The sequence below is a fragment of the Vespa crabro genome, chromosome 15 (assembly GCF_910589235.1).
Source record: "Vespa crabro chromosome 15, iyVesCrab1.2, whole genome shotgun sequence".
In the NCBI taxonomy this organism is placed as follows: Eukaryota; Metazoa; Arthropoda; class Insecta; order Hymenoptera; family Vespidae; genus Vespa; species Vespa crabro.
Genome location: NC_060969.1, coordinates 3,001,871 through 3,018,558, shown reverse-complemented (window position 1 = coordinate 3,018,558; position 16,688 = coordinate 3,001,871). Strand labels below are relative to the sequence as shown.

Genomic DNA, 16,688 nt, shown 5'->3' with positions numbered 1-16,688 from the left:
CATCCGACGAAAAATATTTCACAGCCGAATACACGTTCACTCATTCTATCGTTCTCTCTTTTTCTTTCTCTCTTTTTCTCTCTCTCTCTCTCTCTTTCTCTCTCTCTCCCTCCTTTCATACTGTTCGTGTATCAAAACGTAATAAAAAAGTATGTGTATATTTATGTATATATATGTGTGCATGTATGTGTGTCTGTATGTGTGTATATACATATATATAATATATATGTGGATATGTGTATGTATCTCATTTTTTTTTTTCTTCCAAAAATATATCATAGATATAAATCTTTTTCGTCTAATCTCTCGTGCGATCATCTCGTGCTACGCTAAACTCTGCGGCGATGCCCTTACCGGTTTTGGATATAGGAACGTTATGATGATACAAACTGAAAAAAAGAATGATCGTTAAAGTGTTTAATAAAATTAAATATTTTTTAATTCTAAATTACCAATTGATCGTTTATATTTCATCATAAATATATATATATATATATATCTGTTTCGTAAGATCTAAGATATTAATTGTATTATTTATAATCAATGATCGATCTTTATCATTAAAAATAAATAACTTTCGTGATACTTATCTTATCTAAAAATAGATTTATTTTTATTAAGGAATATGTATCGGATAATCAGTAAAGATATATCAAAGATATTACCTCGTTAATATATATATTTATAGGTATTACACGTGTATCGATAAAAAAAAAAAAAAAAGAAAAAAAAAGGAGAAAAAAAGAGAAGAAAAAAATTTTTAAGAAATTCGAATGATTCTCAATCGTTATAAATTTATCATTATATGTATTATGTACCGTAAACGTTAAATATATTAGAATATATTTTATTAATATTATTTATTATAATTGAATCGTTAATATCGATCGAATGATCGTAATAAAGCAAGGTCCTAATAATAATAATTAATGTGAATCAAAAAATGTGTTAATCGATATAAAGGCAGGGAGAGGGAGGGGAAGGGGGAAGAAAAACAAGGAGAGAAATATTTTAAATGAATAGATATTTAACTTACTTATGAAAAAACAGCCAAGACCGAGGAAACCTGCGAGACACTCGAAATCAAGAAGTGCTGAGAAAATAACATTCCCCAATGCGACTCCTAAGTTTCCGGAGGACGTGATGATACTCATACTTGTGGCCCTTAAATTAATGCAACCATTCGGTTAACGGAGCACGTCGCGAACCTCTTGCATTTATAATAGCTTTTTATCTATCGTTATTCCAGTGGAATGTTGCCCCCATGATAGTGAAAAGCGGAAGAATGAAGGAAAGAGCCAAAAAAAAAGAAAAAGAAAAACAAAAAAAAAAAAAGAAAAAAAGAAGAGATAAAAAGAAATGAAATCTTTCTCACCCCCATCTCCTCTCTCTCTCTCTCTCTCTCTCTCTCAAAGATATTCTTATACTAAGGCGGGGGGAGAGGCAGGAGGGGGAGGGGAGATCAAGAGAAAGATATGTAAAAACGATTAGACTTATTTTATACTCCTAGGTATAATTATTATTTTTATCAAGAAATTTCTGTCTCCGTAGAGTTCGTTTAAAATTTCGAAAAAAAAAAAAAAAAGAAAAAGAAAAAAAAAGAAAAACGTTCCGATCTGATATGAAAGTTTAAACGAATAATTAAATGAACGAATTGCTGCACATTGTGTTCATAGAAATTGATATGAAAAGATTGTGTTCATTCATTTATTTGTTCATTTATTTATTTCTTTTTTTTTCTGAAATTCCAAATTACTCGAAATATCGAAGGGCAATTAATTTTTCGCGTAAGAATGACGAAGAAAGGGATTTGAGATGAAAATGAGGGATTATGATCTTGATCGAATCGTTTGAAACATTGTTAATGGTTTTATAATAAACGTTTATAGTTTTATTTACGAGGTATTACCTTAACGGTATAGGAATAACGTCGGCATTCACCGCGTTAACGACATTACTCGCTATTCTTGATGTCACGATAACGGCGGCTGCTAACGTCAGCATATAGGGAGGTGCCTGTGCCCAATTTATTCCAAAACTGCTTGCCAGCGATATCAGGAAGGCCGCAACTGCAACAGTAGTATCTGTTAATCTACGAATTAAATTCAAGATGTTATTCGATTCGTCATTGTCCTTCATAATGAAACCATTAATTATATATATGCATTACTAATATGTTTTGTCACAATGTTAGACAGGCGTTCTAATTAATATGAATTATAACAAATGTGATCGTTCGTATATCGATATATCTAATTTAATCGAATGAAATTTTAATAGAATTTTTATAATGGACGATCAATATAACGATATATTATTTTTAACGAACGTAAAATAATTATTAAATAAATTAATAAATATATGATTATATGGATACATGAGAAAGAGTATCAAAGTCAAAATTATTCATAATAAAAGTAAAATAAATGAAACGTCGTAATATATTAGGCATATTGTCCTTCCTTTTTTCTGTTCTTTTTCTTTTTTTTTTTATTTCCCTTTTTTTTTTTTTTATCCTTTTAATAACACAAGTAAATTTCTTTCCCTGACAGAAGATACTTTTCTAATGGAATTAAATAAAATTGAGAAGTTTTCTGTCGAGATAATATGCTATTATTTACGAAAAAAAAAAAAGAAAGAAAGAAAAAAGAAAGAAAGAAAGAAAGAAAGAAAGAAAAAGAAAATCCAAAAGATCAATTTTTACGTTCAAAATTTAACACTTGCGTTATACTTCAAATAATATAAGTGTTTTCCCGTTTTATTAATAATTCCGTGACTGGGATATACTCTTTCGTTTATCTATCAAAGAGATATAAAATATAATAATTTCTAATTATAATAAATATGAAAAAAGTACTTACATAATATCATTTGCTTTCGTAATCTCGTCGTCATTAGAAATCCCATAAGGAAACTGAAGAGAACGGCGGAGGATGCAATTATCGTTGAATTTTGATAAACGACAGGATTGATTTTCCACTATGATTAGAAGAAGAAGAAGAGGAAGAGAAGAGAATAAAGAAGAAAATCAGAGAAGAAGAAAATATTATATAATAAATATATATATATATATATATATATATATATATATATATATATATATGTCAATCAATAACAAAACATAAAAGATAATGATACAAAAACAATTATATTATTTTATTAATGAAGCATTTTTAATTACGAATATGAGTCATTTAACGAAGAATACATAATAAGTCTATTATCAGTTGATCAGTGATATCTTTGTGTAAAATAAAGAGTATATATATATATATATATATATATATATATATATATATATCTTCGTAATTATTATGCATTTCTCGATCAAGAGGAAAAATAAAGAACCTACCTCGAAGCATGCATCGTCAAAGTTTGTACTGTTTAAATATAATCTGCCTGGTTTAGCGGCATGACGATCCAACATTTCACATATCGTTGGAGCTCTTCCGACAGGTTTCCAATGCTCGTAATCATAGTTACTTAAAATCATGAACATATGTGGGACCCATAATCTCATAGTATTAAAACTGAAAGAATATATCAAAACACGTTGATCTTTATAACATTAACAAAGCATTTCATTTGTACGGTATATATATCTTTCTCTTTCTCTTTCTTTAGGAATTAAACGTTTTATAATATCAAAAAAGTATTCACGATTAAAATTAATATTTTTTTTCTTTACGTTTATATCTTACGTATTAATTGATAATGTTGTTGTTGTTGTTGTTGTTGTTGTTAACGAGTAAATATGATTATTATTATCATTATCCTTATAATAAAGTAAAGAAAGAAAAAAAAAAAAGAAAGAAAGAAAGAAAGAAAGAAAGAAAGAATGAAAGAAGTAATAACGTGAATGATTGGTCAAAATAAGGTTTCTCATTGGATTTTACTTACCCGAGCATACTTCCAAATTGTAAGAAAGTTACGTAAGAGAAGGCTGGAAGATAAGGCGCCGAGAACAAGAGTTTAGTGTTGTAAAGGTCGATTCGCATTTTTTCGAGGCTCGCCCTTAACGTCGGCCGTGATAATTGCGTCTTCTGGACGACCAAAGCTTTTATCTGGAAAACGAACGTGCAAGAGGAGAGAACAATGCGAGAGGCCGACGGTCTCTCTAGAATCCTCCCCGTAGGTGAATTATACATCCGACGCTACCAACACGCCGTCCCGGTATCTAAATGTTCTATTCGCTTGGAAAATCCGATTTTGCCGTTTCTCTGTTTTCTCGAGTCAGACGGCAACCTACCATTCCCTCCCCCTCAACCGTTTCTACCCTTTACCGTACCATACCAACCAACCAACCAACCAACGCGGGCCAAGCATCCCTTTCTCACGTGCTTTTGCTGGACGTATCGTAAATAAAAAGTGTCGTTTGTTTTCTACGTGCAAAGATATCTCTCTCTCTCTCTCTTTCTCTCTCTTCTTCTGTCATGGCCGTTTGTTAAAAGTATCAGAGGGTGAATTTAGAGAAAAAAAAAAAAAAAAAAAAAAAAGAAGAAAGAAAAAGAAGGAAAAAAGGAACTCCTCGCGTATTTTCGTTCTACAATAGGGGGATTGACCTTGCGGACAAGTTAACGACCGATAAGACTTTGTCACGTAATCAATCTTGATTCCTACATATATATATATATATATATATATATATATATATATATATATATATATACATACATCGACGATAGAAAATCTCATAAAGTATTGGCTGGGAATTACACGTAAGCTTAGTTGGAATTATTTCGATTTAGTTTTTTCTTTCCTTCTTCTTCTTCTTTTTTTTTTTTTTTCTTTGGTCCTTTCTTTCTAAACGAACGATTTGTCATACGTTGATTCATAAATGATGATAAAATAGAAAGAAAAGAAAAATCTTTAACTAGTAGACATTATTGTTACGTTAGTTATATGAAAAAAAAAATTGTTGGAAGTAAGAATTTTTGGACAATAAATTATTAATTTTATTGTCCAAATATTATTATTATAATATTATTATTATTATTATTATTATTATTATTATTATTATTATTATTATTATTATTATTATTATCATCATTTTTGAGTTATACAGCATTGATATACAGCATCGTATATTTATAAGTAATAAATTAATTATTATTATAAATTAATTATTAATCATTAATCTTTAAATATGAATTATATCATTGGAATACGATATGGTAGGAGTATCATGTTGGACGTGATAGTTTAATTCGACGTATTGTTGTTTACGAATTCAGTTTAGTATAAAAAATTTGATAGAGTGAGAGAGAGAGAAAAGAGAATGTTCTGAAAATTCAGACGATAGCTAAAATATTCGTATAGGTTTCGTTAGTAGGAATGTCAGAAATTTTGATTATTAACGCGATCGTTTGGCCGTAAACGAGTCCCACGAGATATGAGAGCGTAATATTCAGCAATTTACGAGCATTGATTAAACCACGTCGTTAAAATAGTCTCTATTATCATGGTTCTTCATTACGACGTACGTTGAATGATGAGTTAACGTTGAAGCCATCCATCCATCCATCCATACCAAGCCATTTTCAGAACGATTTATAGTGTAAATTCACGAAAGGGAAAATGATTAAACTCTCATTGATTGGTTTGGAATAGTGAAGAAGGAAGGAAGGAATAAAGGAAAGAATGAGAGAAAGAAAGAAAAAAACTTCTTAGGATAAGGATCGAAAAGAAAGTTATTTCCTTACTATAACGCGAGAGAAGAGTTAGAGCGCTACCCGTTATAATTACTTTTACGATCCTCAATCTAAGAAAACTTTTCTACCTATCCTTTTTGCTATGTTTCCAACGTTAACAGTTCGCGTAAATTCGATCTTAGCGAAGGTTCAGAAAAGTTACATGCGTTAGATGAAACTTTCGCGTTAAAACTTGTCTTTAATTAACCGATCGACATGATAGGAGAATGATATACAGGGTGAGTCGATAACAATTTCTTGGATAGTAAGAATTCATGAAATAATGATTAAGAAAATAAAAAAATAACAAATTAATAAGAACAGACCGGTTATTTCTGTTTGACTTTTTTTTTTTTTTTTTTTTTATATACAAAGAGAAACGATTTATATGTAATAATATATTGTTCATTATTTGTTTTCCTTCTTCTTCTTTTTTTTTATCTTTTTTTTCCTCTTTTTTTTTTTTATATACAAAGAGAAACGATTTATATGTAATAATATATTGTTCATTATTTGTTTTCCTTCTTCTTCTTTTTCTTTTATCTTTTTTTTCCTCTTTTATCGATCTATATATATATATATATATATATATATATATATATATATATATATATACATAATTATGTGAGTTAATTATTATGACATGTAATTGTTATTGACTCATGCTATATAACGACTACTACATATCGATTAATTACGAACCTTACCGAGAACGTATCGGCTGGTTTTCTTGTGTTCATGGTGTACATTCTACGAAATAATTTTAATGCCTCATCCTGCCTTCCAATTTCCATGAGATGTTTTGGACTTTCAGGTAACATGCTAGCAGTAACAAGTCCAAGAACAGGTGGTATTGAACAAAGAAGTAAATAAATTCGCCAGCTGTTATAGCTTTTACCAAATACATCGACTACCCATTCTAAGGGTAATATAGTAAAGCCCAAAGCTATAAAGAAAATAAATTATTATTAATAATTATAGAATATATTTTTCTAGATAGTCTTATTATATCTATACATATATACATATTTATATATATATATATATATATATATATATATATATATATATATTATATTATATTTTGTGCAAATGAATGTTATTACAACGATTATTTGATTATTTAAGCTTTGATATTTTATTATTTAATTGATTATTAATTAAATGTTATTGAATAAAAGAAACAAAAATATTTTATATTCTCTTGTTATTATGACTTTTCGTTGAATCAAATCTCATCAGTACGATTATATCAACGTATGAATCGTTTCCTACCTGCTGGTACGATAGTTGCCATGGAAAACAGAAAACCAGACCAGGCGGCGAAACGTGGTTTATATGTTGCAGAGTGAAATTCTGTTAAGTATCCCATCACCATCGAGGGTGGACCGCCAGCTCTGGAATTTATATGTGTGTCTCTTTGTGTTTGCTTGTTTGTCTCTCTCCCTCTTTCTGTGTATGTATGCATATATATATATATATATATATATATATATATATATATATGTCATAAAGAGAAATATAATAGATGCATGTAAGTGGACGCGAGCGTGCACAGGCATATGCACGCACATATGTATATACGTGAGTACGCTTATAGAAGTAAAAGTATGGTTACGTCAATTCCAAATTATGATATAGTAACGTCAAATAAGATAAGAAAATTATTCTCTTTAAGCTTTTAAACGAGGAAATAAAATGGCACACGTAAATCATTTGTGTTGCATGTTAACTATCCTTTTTTCTTTTTTTTTTTTTTCACCACTCTTTTAGTTTTTCTTCTTCCTTTTTTTTACTTTTTTTTTCTTTTTTTTCTTTTTTTTTTCCTTTTCTATCCTATATCATTCGTTCTTTACTCACATGACACCGCTGATAAATTTAATGAGTAAGAACACGTGATACGAGTCTACAGCAGTGCTTAGTATATTTAGGATGGAATCCGCTAGTAAGCCAAGAACGAACAAGGTCCTTCTGCCTACGTAAATCGTCACGTAATCCCACAACGAAGCAGTGGCCAGCATTGCTATTGATAAGACAAACAAATACATCGTTTTAATTGTAATTGTTTTATTTTATAAGATCAAGAATCAAATTTCGAATTCGTGTTTTTATCACGGAACGAGTTTCATAGTGTGTGCGTGTGCGTGTGCGTGTGCGTGTGTTTTTTTTTTTTTCTTTTTTTATTTCGTTTTCCTTACTTGTTTGTTTGTTAATTTTTTTTTTTTTTTTTTACTTTCTTTTTAAATAACTGATATAATTTTCGTGTCTTGTTCCTTTTCTTTTTTTTTTGTTGTTTTCGTTTTTTAAATCAAACGTTATCATTCAATTTCAAAGATTTTATGATAATGCGACTTTGGTTATCAGTGACAAGCAACGTGTACTCTGATGGACAAAGTTATTACGATAGATAGATAAATAGATAGTGCAGTTTGGAAGATCTGTGAATAATTGTCGGAGAAAAGGAAAGAAGATAAAAATGTGAAAAGCAAAAAAAAAAAGAAAAGAAAAAAAAAAAAAAGAAAAAAGAAAATAAAGAGAAAATCACTTTTACCTATGAAGGGAAATGCAATGAGTAGTCCTTTTCGAAAAAATGTCAGTTGCAGGTCGCATTCGGCAGATGCTAAAATAAATGCGGGTGATGTTGTATCAAAGGCACCGGTCCATGCTATCGGCAATGCCGCCATGAAGAGTAATACGTTGAACAGTCCAAAGCCTAAAAATTATTTTTTAATTAAGATTATGCGATCGTACTCGTACGTAAGAATAAGTCGTTCTACGTTCAGACATATTTTCAATCAATTACTCAAAGTCCATATTTAAATTAGATTATTTATTTGGAAATATACGAAATTTTTATCTGAAATATGATAATGCTGAGTGAAGAAATCCAAGAGAAGAAATATTGTATTGATAATTCTTTGATAATCTTTAACGTATATAATATTCGACGCATCTCATTAATTATTTTTCGTATTAATCAAAGTGTAGAGAGGAGAAAAAAGAAAGAAAAAAAAAATAAAAGAAGAAATGAAAAATGAAAGACAGAAAAAAAGAAAAGAAACGGGAAAGAAGAAGAAGAAGAAGAAGAAGAAGAAATAAAAACATCTTTCGATAAAAAAGAAACCTACCAGTAACCGAAATAGCTCTTTCATATTCGGCAGGTTCATCGACGTTGACATTACCTATCAAAGTAAACAAAAAATGAAATATCAATTTTTAATTTTTTTCTATCCTACGAAAAAATTTTCCACGTAATATATAATACATATTAATGTCAATTACAAATTGTACATATAAATGTACATATATATACACATACACACATATATATATATATATACATAAATATTTGTAGAATATTTTATTTCTTTCTCACCGGTTATTGTTGAGATTTTATCCTCCTCTGATGTTTCTTTGACCATATCCAAAGATCAAGGAGACAATAAGATTCACTTGAAGATGACGTTTGCGATGAAGAAGAGGTCGTTCGCTCGTGTCGAACGCTTCCACGCGTTTAAATCAATATATTTACGTAGATCGAAGTTGAACAAAATTTTTCAAGCTGAAGAAATTTACACACAAACATATATATATATATATATATATATATATATATATATATTTATTTATATACACATACACATTCGCATACATACATATATATATATATATATCCGTGATGAGAATTAATAAAAAAAAAGTCACTCTTCGCGAACTATTCGACGGAAGAAAAGAAAAAATGAGTTCCTCGACGTTAATCGAAGTACGATATTCCCGATAGAATTTTGAAAACGTCGCAGACAAATTTTGCGAATTATAATAAGATTGTTTTATTAGAAAGTGTTTTAGACGGGGCTAGCACATTTTTCGAAGATTCGCGCGGCACTCCAACTCGAGAAAGAAAGAGAGAGAGAAAGAGAGAGAGAAAGAGAGAGAGAGAGAGAGAGAGAGAAAGGGAGATAAGTACACACACACTCGATAGCGGACGAATGAGCTTTTACTGGCAACCGTCCCGTCGACGACCAACGCACGTTCCTGCGACTTGCCAATAAAAACGGGTCAAACGATTCAATTGATACGCACGCTTCTCAAGCTGCTTCTAATCGTCCGAACGGCCATACGAAAACAGTTGTTAGGGAATCCCTCGCTCTGCTCGATAAGGAATGTCGCGTTTCGTACGTTATCGTGTTAATTTTTATTTTATATATGCATATATCTTTTCTCTTCTTTTTTCTTCTAGTTTTTTTTTTTTTTTCTTTTTCCTTTTATTTCTTTTTCTCTCTTCTTTTTTTGTTTTTTCTTCGTCGCCTTCCCCCACTCCCTTCGCCGTTTTTATTTCCCTCTTTTTCTCTTCTTACACCAGAGTCGATAGTTTTGTTCAAGGTCATCGAACGCGCACATAAGGGGGAGAGCGGGGAGGGAGCCCGGGAGAAGGGGAGATGGGTAGGCTTAATACAATTTCCGTAAGAGATATTTCTCGACGATTATATTACGTTCTCCTTTTGAATTCTTCTGTTGAATTTTTTGTTTTCTCTCTTCTTTTTTCTTTTTCTTTTTCTTTTTCTTTTTCTTTTCGAATGATCTTAGCCTGGCAAATGTAACGAGCACATATACGCACAATAAATCTGCACGCATTCAACGTTTATTGATTAAAATATCATCGATCTCGAGGAAAGAAAGAACAATGATTTAATTTAAAGAATAGATATCCATGATACTATACGTGATCGTATTACTATAGATATGATTTCGACCAATGATGAAGCGCGATCGTTCATGTTCTTTATAGTTTCTTCTTTTTCGATTACGTCAAATCAACTTAGTGAAAGAGAACGGAGGGAGGTGGTGGGGTGGGACGGGATGAAGTGGGGGAGTCACGTTTTGATTTACACTTTACCCACGTTTCCAGTTTTGTTTAGATATTCATTTTGCACCGTCAAATGTATAAGAAAATTTTTCAAATTAGATATTCTATCACATTGAAAGTTCTAATTAAAAGTCTTCTTACTTCCGTAAACAGTGATATATAATGATGCCATTAGTATCGTTATTTATACGGCATTGATTATCTATGATATGATAATATAATCATATGGGAATAAATATGAATGATTTGAGATTAATTTGAAATTTTCAAGTGATATTTGTTGCTTGAACGAATTGAACGTTAGACCGTACATAAAACGTACACAACGTATATACATACGTATGACTATCTGAACGTTCCGGAAAGAACTGAAAAAGTGATTCGCGCGAAAGATAAGTTTTCTCACGGTGAACGAATAACCAAGGCAGAGAGAGAGAGAGAGAGAGAGAGAGAGAGAGAGAGAGAGGGAGAGAGAGAGAGAGAGAGATAGGGAGAGGGAGAGAGAGAAACTAACGTCGCGTCGAACTTTGAAAAAAGATTAAAAGATTTTTACCGTTTGATGTTGTCTTATCTGTTTATTATCGTTAAACAAATCGATTTAATTCGACGAATTGTGTGTGTCTGTTTGTGTATGTATATATGTGTGTTTGTGTGTGTGTATGTGTGTGTGTGTGTGTGTGTGTGTGTGTGTGTGTGTGTGTGTGTGTGTGTTGAATATTAATCTCAATATCCGATAATTAATAGAACTTAATAGAAAAATATTTTTATAATAGCGTGAATAAAAAAAAATTTGAATTTGAATTTCATCATATCAATTTTTTTTTTTTTTTTTTTTTTTTTTTTTTTTATAGAGAACCAATGAAACGTAATATACGTATTTACTTAGACATATCAAATCGAATATTGCAATCAATCATTATACTTTTCCTATCTATTTATCTTTCACTCTTTCAAGATACGGATAATATTGCTTTTTCTATCGTTAATTGATAAATATTATTGATATAAATCGATAGATTTATAGAGATTGATAATAAGATCGTATGATACTTCCTATCTCTTTTTTTATTTCTTTTTATATATATATATATATATATATATATATATATATATATATATATATATATTTGGATATACTTCAACAGGTAGAAAATTTTAATTAAAACAATATCAAATGACAATACAAGTTTAAAATGGAACAAATGATATAATAGAATCAAAATAGGTTGATATCAATCGATCTTTTATCTCATTATCTCATTAACTTTTTTTTTCTTTTTCTCCTTTTGTTTTGTTTTTTTTTTTTTTTTTTTTTTATTTTTTTTTGTTCTTTTTTGCAAATAATCCTCAAAAAAAAAAAATACTTTTGGTCTCGAAAAGTTTTTATTTTTTTTTTCTTCTGTTTTTTTTTTCCTCTTATCGATCAATCAACCAACTCGAAGTAATTTTTATTAATTCTAATATCAATATTAATCGTGTTTAATTGATAAATTAATATTGTCCGAAACAGCTGGTCTCCTTCGAAATTTCGAACTTGGTCTCATAATTTTACAAGAATCGAAGGCGTTAATTAGTATCGAAGACAAATTGAAGAGAGACAGAGACAGGGAGAGACAGAGACAGAGACAGAGAGAGAGGGAGAGAGAGAGCGAGAGCAAGAGCAAGAGCAAGAGCAAGATAGAGGAAGATAAATTTAGTAAGCTCGACACCTCTCAGAAGGCTATATATGGCTCTTTCTCTCGCTTAAAGTAGAAACGAAAACGGATATTTGATTCGGTGTTAGGTAGCCTTTGGCCCATTTTCACCAACGCGCCCGAAGTGTGCCTGACCCAGTTGACAAGAACACGAGAGTACCATTCAATTTCCACGGATAGTGGAAGAGAACGAGCTTTTGGTACAGCTTGGGCATCTCAGTTTCCACTTATCAACGTGTACATTTGGCAGACTTTGCTTCTATCTCCTATCTCTTTCTCTTTCAATCGTTATAACCACTCTAAAAGCATCATTTCTATACGCTAAAAACTGAATTTAATATTATTGAAATTATCACGGATAATTTGTGGAGAGAACTATTAGAAGTAATAAAATTTTCTGCGACGTAAGAATATTTTCAAACGGAGGAGTTTTCATTGTAAAAAAAAAAAACAAAAAAAAAAAAAAAAAGAAAAAGAAAAAGAAAAAACAACTAGACCGACCTTTCGATATATAAGTATTATGGAATAATAATGTGATACCGTAGAATATTGATAATATTTATTGCAAATATATTTATAAGCAAACCTTACACATATATATATATATATATATATATATATATATATATATATATATCTGAATGAATATATAGGAGTGGTCGTTAAACAGGCTGATTTGAATTAATTTTTATGGTAGGCTGAGCACACTCTTACTTGAGATAATTATATGTATAACTGATATTATCAAATAGAAAATGTTCTGATAGTGTATAATTAAATGACGTCGGATCTGAGTTAAAAAAAAAAGAAAAAAAAAAAAAAAGTCTTTTGTGAAGGTAACAAGAAAAACAAAAAAGAAGAAGTATAAGGCGGTAATAGTGTACAATTTGGTCGAATATCTTCGATTGAAAAGGGACTATTTAAGAAAATAAAATATCATGAAAAAAAAAATTTATATATATATATATATCTCTCAAAAAATTACAAGTACCTTTAATTTTAAATTATAGATTCTTGAACTAAATATATATATATATATATATATAATCCTAATTATATATAAACGCAAGTGAAATAGTTGAAGAAGAAGTTGCATCAGGGTTTATAGATATAATTAGATTTGGCTGTTACGTATCTATTATTTAAAATTAAACGTACTTACATTTTTCTTTTTAAACAATATCTTTTCTCTCTCTCTCTTTCTCTCTCTCTCACTCTTTTTTTTTTGTTCTCTTAAATATTCCCACTTTGAACGTATCGAAAGTACTTAATGAAAATCGAAAATATCTACGAGAGATTATAAAGTTTCATTGTATACAAAAAAAAAAAAAAAAAAAAATAAAAAAGAAAAATAAAAAAAAGAAAAAAAAAAATAAAGAAAAAGCGATTGTTGACTCGTCATAATGTCAGGTGTTCGAGTTGCTTACATATTTGCCATATACTAGGATACATATGTATGTGTATGCATGCGTATGTTAAGAAGTTATACTTGTAATCAGCTGAGTACTCATACTCAACCTATTTTAGATATAGTACCTGTCTGTCGATACTACGTTGGTGTAAGTCTTCCTCCTCACTTCAACAGCTGGCACCCTCACTACTAGTCAGTTGGCAACTCCCTTAATGAGTTTCTCGGGTATTCGATGCGGAATGCGGGCTCTATTCAAACTTGTTTCTCCTTCGCAGCATCGGCTCTCTCTCTCTTTCTCTCTCTCTCTCTCTCTCTTTCTCTTCTGAGTTCTCGCAAACGATATTACCTTGAGCGTCTGGGAGAATCTTGCCTTCGAGCATCTATTTAGCTCGATGAAGGTGCTGCTCAGTGTCGTTTCAAGCCTTTCGTCTTCGTTCGTCTTTTATATACGAAAAGCTTCCTCTTCATCATTTTCTTCTTAGAAACGACTAGAAAAGAAGATAGGGAATTTCTCTTTATGGCATTATGATTTTCAATAGATAAACGTTCGACGTCTATTATGGATTTTATTACGATTAATACGTAGATTAATACTTTCTCGTGATACACGATATAAGTATATTATCTTTAAGGAAAAATATTTAAAGGACGTAGGAATTATTGTTGAATGATTATCGGTGTTCTAATTTTTTTGTGTTAATCTGAGTAATAAAAAATTCGTTTATATGAGAAGATGAAAAAAGAAAAAAAAATGTACGTATGTGTTTACATATGTATCTACATGGTAAATAAAAAATTTTTATCGAGCTGATTATTTCCTTGGTAAGAACACAAGGAGTAATTTTTCCTCGAGACATTAAATTCGCACAAGAAAACATTGTGGCGCTCGGTTGTTATTTTTTTTTTTTTTTTTTTTTTCCATTCACATGCATAACTTTTCATCCTTTTCTTTCTTTCTATTTTCTCCTTGTCTCCTTTTCTCTTCTGAAAGTCTGGGAAATGACCAAATGCGGGCAGCAATCCCTCTCGACGAAGAAGAAGTCCTCCTCCCTGTTTGCGGGAGAATTTCCGCGGGCCCGCTATCATGCCGGAGGGTAAAGAAAGGAAAGTAGAAAGTTTCAGGCTTGTGGATGAGAAACGTAGAGAGAGATAGATAGATAGATAGATAGAGAGAGAGAGAGAGAGAGAGAGAGAGAGAGAAGAAAAGGAGAAACGGTGGCATTGTGCTCAAACTTATTTCCCAAGCACATAATATGAGCGACATTGTTAGTGCGAAACGAAACTCGGTTTTTTTTTTTTTCTTTTTCTTACCGTTTCACAAAACCAAATTTCTACGGATTATACATTGTCAACATTATTCGTATATATATATATATATATATTTTTTTTTTTTTTATTCATTCTTATTTAGACATTTTTAAGATCAAAAGAGGAAAAAGAAAAAAAATAATGTACATATATATATATATATATATATATACAATACTTTTCTAATATTATAAAAAATAAAGAAGGAAAAAAAAAAGCAAGAAAAATTATTATTACATTCGAAAGGGTTATAGTCAAAATGGATGCCTCAAAAAGTTGTCTAAAGTTGTCTTACAGTTTTACGATCTAAACAAAAGATAAGCCTGTAAGAAGTGTCGAAAAAAAGAAGAAAAAAGAGAGAGGTTTAACTTAATCGATCATTAAACTCACTTATGAACTTTTTATCTAGTCCATTTAAGATATACCTGATATAATAATTATTAAAACTATGCGAATAATAATAATAATGATAATAATACGATTCACTTTTCTATTTTTGTTTTCTTGTTTTTCTTTTTAATCATAAAATTAAATGAAATAATAATACCGCAAAAAAAAAAGGTTACATTCAAAGAGTATATAATTTTACATCGAGTGTTTGTCGCATATTATTTTTTGTCTCTCTCTCTCTCTCTCTCTCTCTCTCTCTCTCTTTCTCTCTCTTGTTCGCCGCGTACTCCTTACCTTCCCGTCTCCAAGCAAAAAAAATAAAAAGAAAAAAAAAGGAGAAAAAATAAATAAAACATGAAATGAAATAAAATAAAACGAGAGAACTAATAAAAAAAAAAAAAAAAAAATAAATAAATAAAAAGGAGAGAAAAAAAAGGAAAGAAGAAAAATGAACGAATAAATAAATTAATTAAAAAGTAAAAAAGGAAGAAAAAAAGAGGAAAGAAAAAAAAATAGCAAAACATAAGATATATAACTCGTTCGAGTTATACAAAACCCGTGCTAACAATCGAACTCGTTTCAAAATTTCCCACCACTTAATAACAGTACTTTCGATTATTTTGCAAATTATTGGCTCCGCGAAAGGCAACGAGCCGTTAAACGATCTCTCGATTACCGCTGGCCATCGAGGGGACCTCGTGATCGTTAATCGGGACAATGCTCATTGATTTCGAATAAACATTTCGACGCATGCAATTTTCCAATACCCTCCATCTCCGCCTCCATTGATTTCATCGACTTCTATGATCGTTTTAAACGTGTTTTCGATGATCGTTCAATGACACCCCGATATTCTTTCCTGACAAAATAGAAAAAGAAAAGAAAAAAAAAAAAAAGGGAGAGAGAGAGAGAGAGAGAAAAGGAAAAAACATTTCTTCCTATTCTCGTTCTTTTCTCTCTTTTCTTTCTTCTTTTTTTTTTTCAAACTCCAACGTTCCTTTCCATATATTATAATATTATACATACATATATACCAGAGCGAGAGAGAGAGAGAGAGAGAGAGAGGGTGGGGGGAGAGAAAGAAAGAGAGAAAGATATATAAGCATCTGTTACATGAACCGAACGAAATCACATCGACTGATGGTCGTGGTTGCAGCAATTTTCTACCCCTCGAAATACTATGAGATATATAATCTCTGTCCCCATTGGAGATACGCATGAGTGGACACAACAAATAATACTCGACATTTTCTCTCTCTCTCTCTCTCTCTCTCTCTTTCCATTACTGCGTCCTTTTTCCCAACGATTTAATTACGTTTTATCGGTGA

The 16,688-nt window shown here is 30.4% G+C and overlaps 1 protein-coding gene across 3 annotated transcripts; it reads right to left on the bottom strand.

Moving 5' to 3' along the window:
• Positions 1 to 202: 202 nt before the first annotated feature.
• Positions 203 to 14,121, bottom strand: LOC124429405 (synaptic vesicle glycoprotein 2B-like). 3 transcript variants are annotated; one of them, XM_046974641.1, is made up of 13 exons: positions 13,788 to 14,121; positions 9,067 to 9,252; positions 8,819 to 8,872; positions 8,242 to 8,403; positions 7,551 to 7,713; positions 6,966 to 7,087; positions 6,398 to 6,636; positions 3,901 to 4,064; positions 3,353 to 3,530; positions 2,862 to 2,979; positions 1,910 to 2,069; positions 1,037 to 1,164; positions 203 to 389 (listed from the first exon to the last, which is right to left on the bottom strand). In XM_046974641.1, exons 2-13 carry the CDS (start codon positions 9,110 to 9,112, stop codon positions 325 to 327), a joined length of 1,599 nt encoding a protein of 532 aa, XP_046830597.1. In that variant the 5' UTR covers positions 9,113 to 9,252; positions 13,788 to 14,121; the 3' UTR covers positions 203 to 324. The 3 variants fall into 3 exon arrangements, with proteins under 3 accessions (XP_046830597.1, XP_046830596.1, XP_046830595.1); XM_046974640.1 differs by lacking the exon at positions 13,788 to 14,121 and adding an exon at positions 9,343 to 10,555; XM_046974639.1 differs by lacking the exon at positions 13,788 to 14,121 and adding an exon at positions 9,347 to 10,555.
• Positions 14,122 to 16,688: the final 2,567 nt, after the last annotated feature.

Excerpts from the sequence above, each read along its gene's own strand:
- LOC124429405 (XM_046974641.1), bottom strand. The coding sequence starts at position 9,112 with ATGGTCAAAGAAACATCAGAGGAGGATAAAATCTCAACAATAACCG. Across the intron at positions 3,531-3,900 it reads CAATTTGGAAGTATGCTCGG|TTTTAATACTATGAGATTAT; the intron begins GTAAGTAAAATC and ends ATATTCTTTCAG. Across the intron at positions 2,070-2,861 it reads ACGAAAGCAAATGATATTAT|TTGCGGCCTTCCTGATATCG; the intron begins GTAAGTACTTTT and ends CTACTGTTGCAG.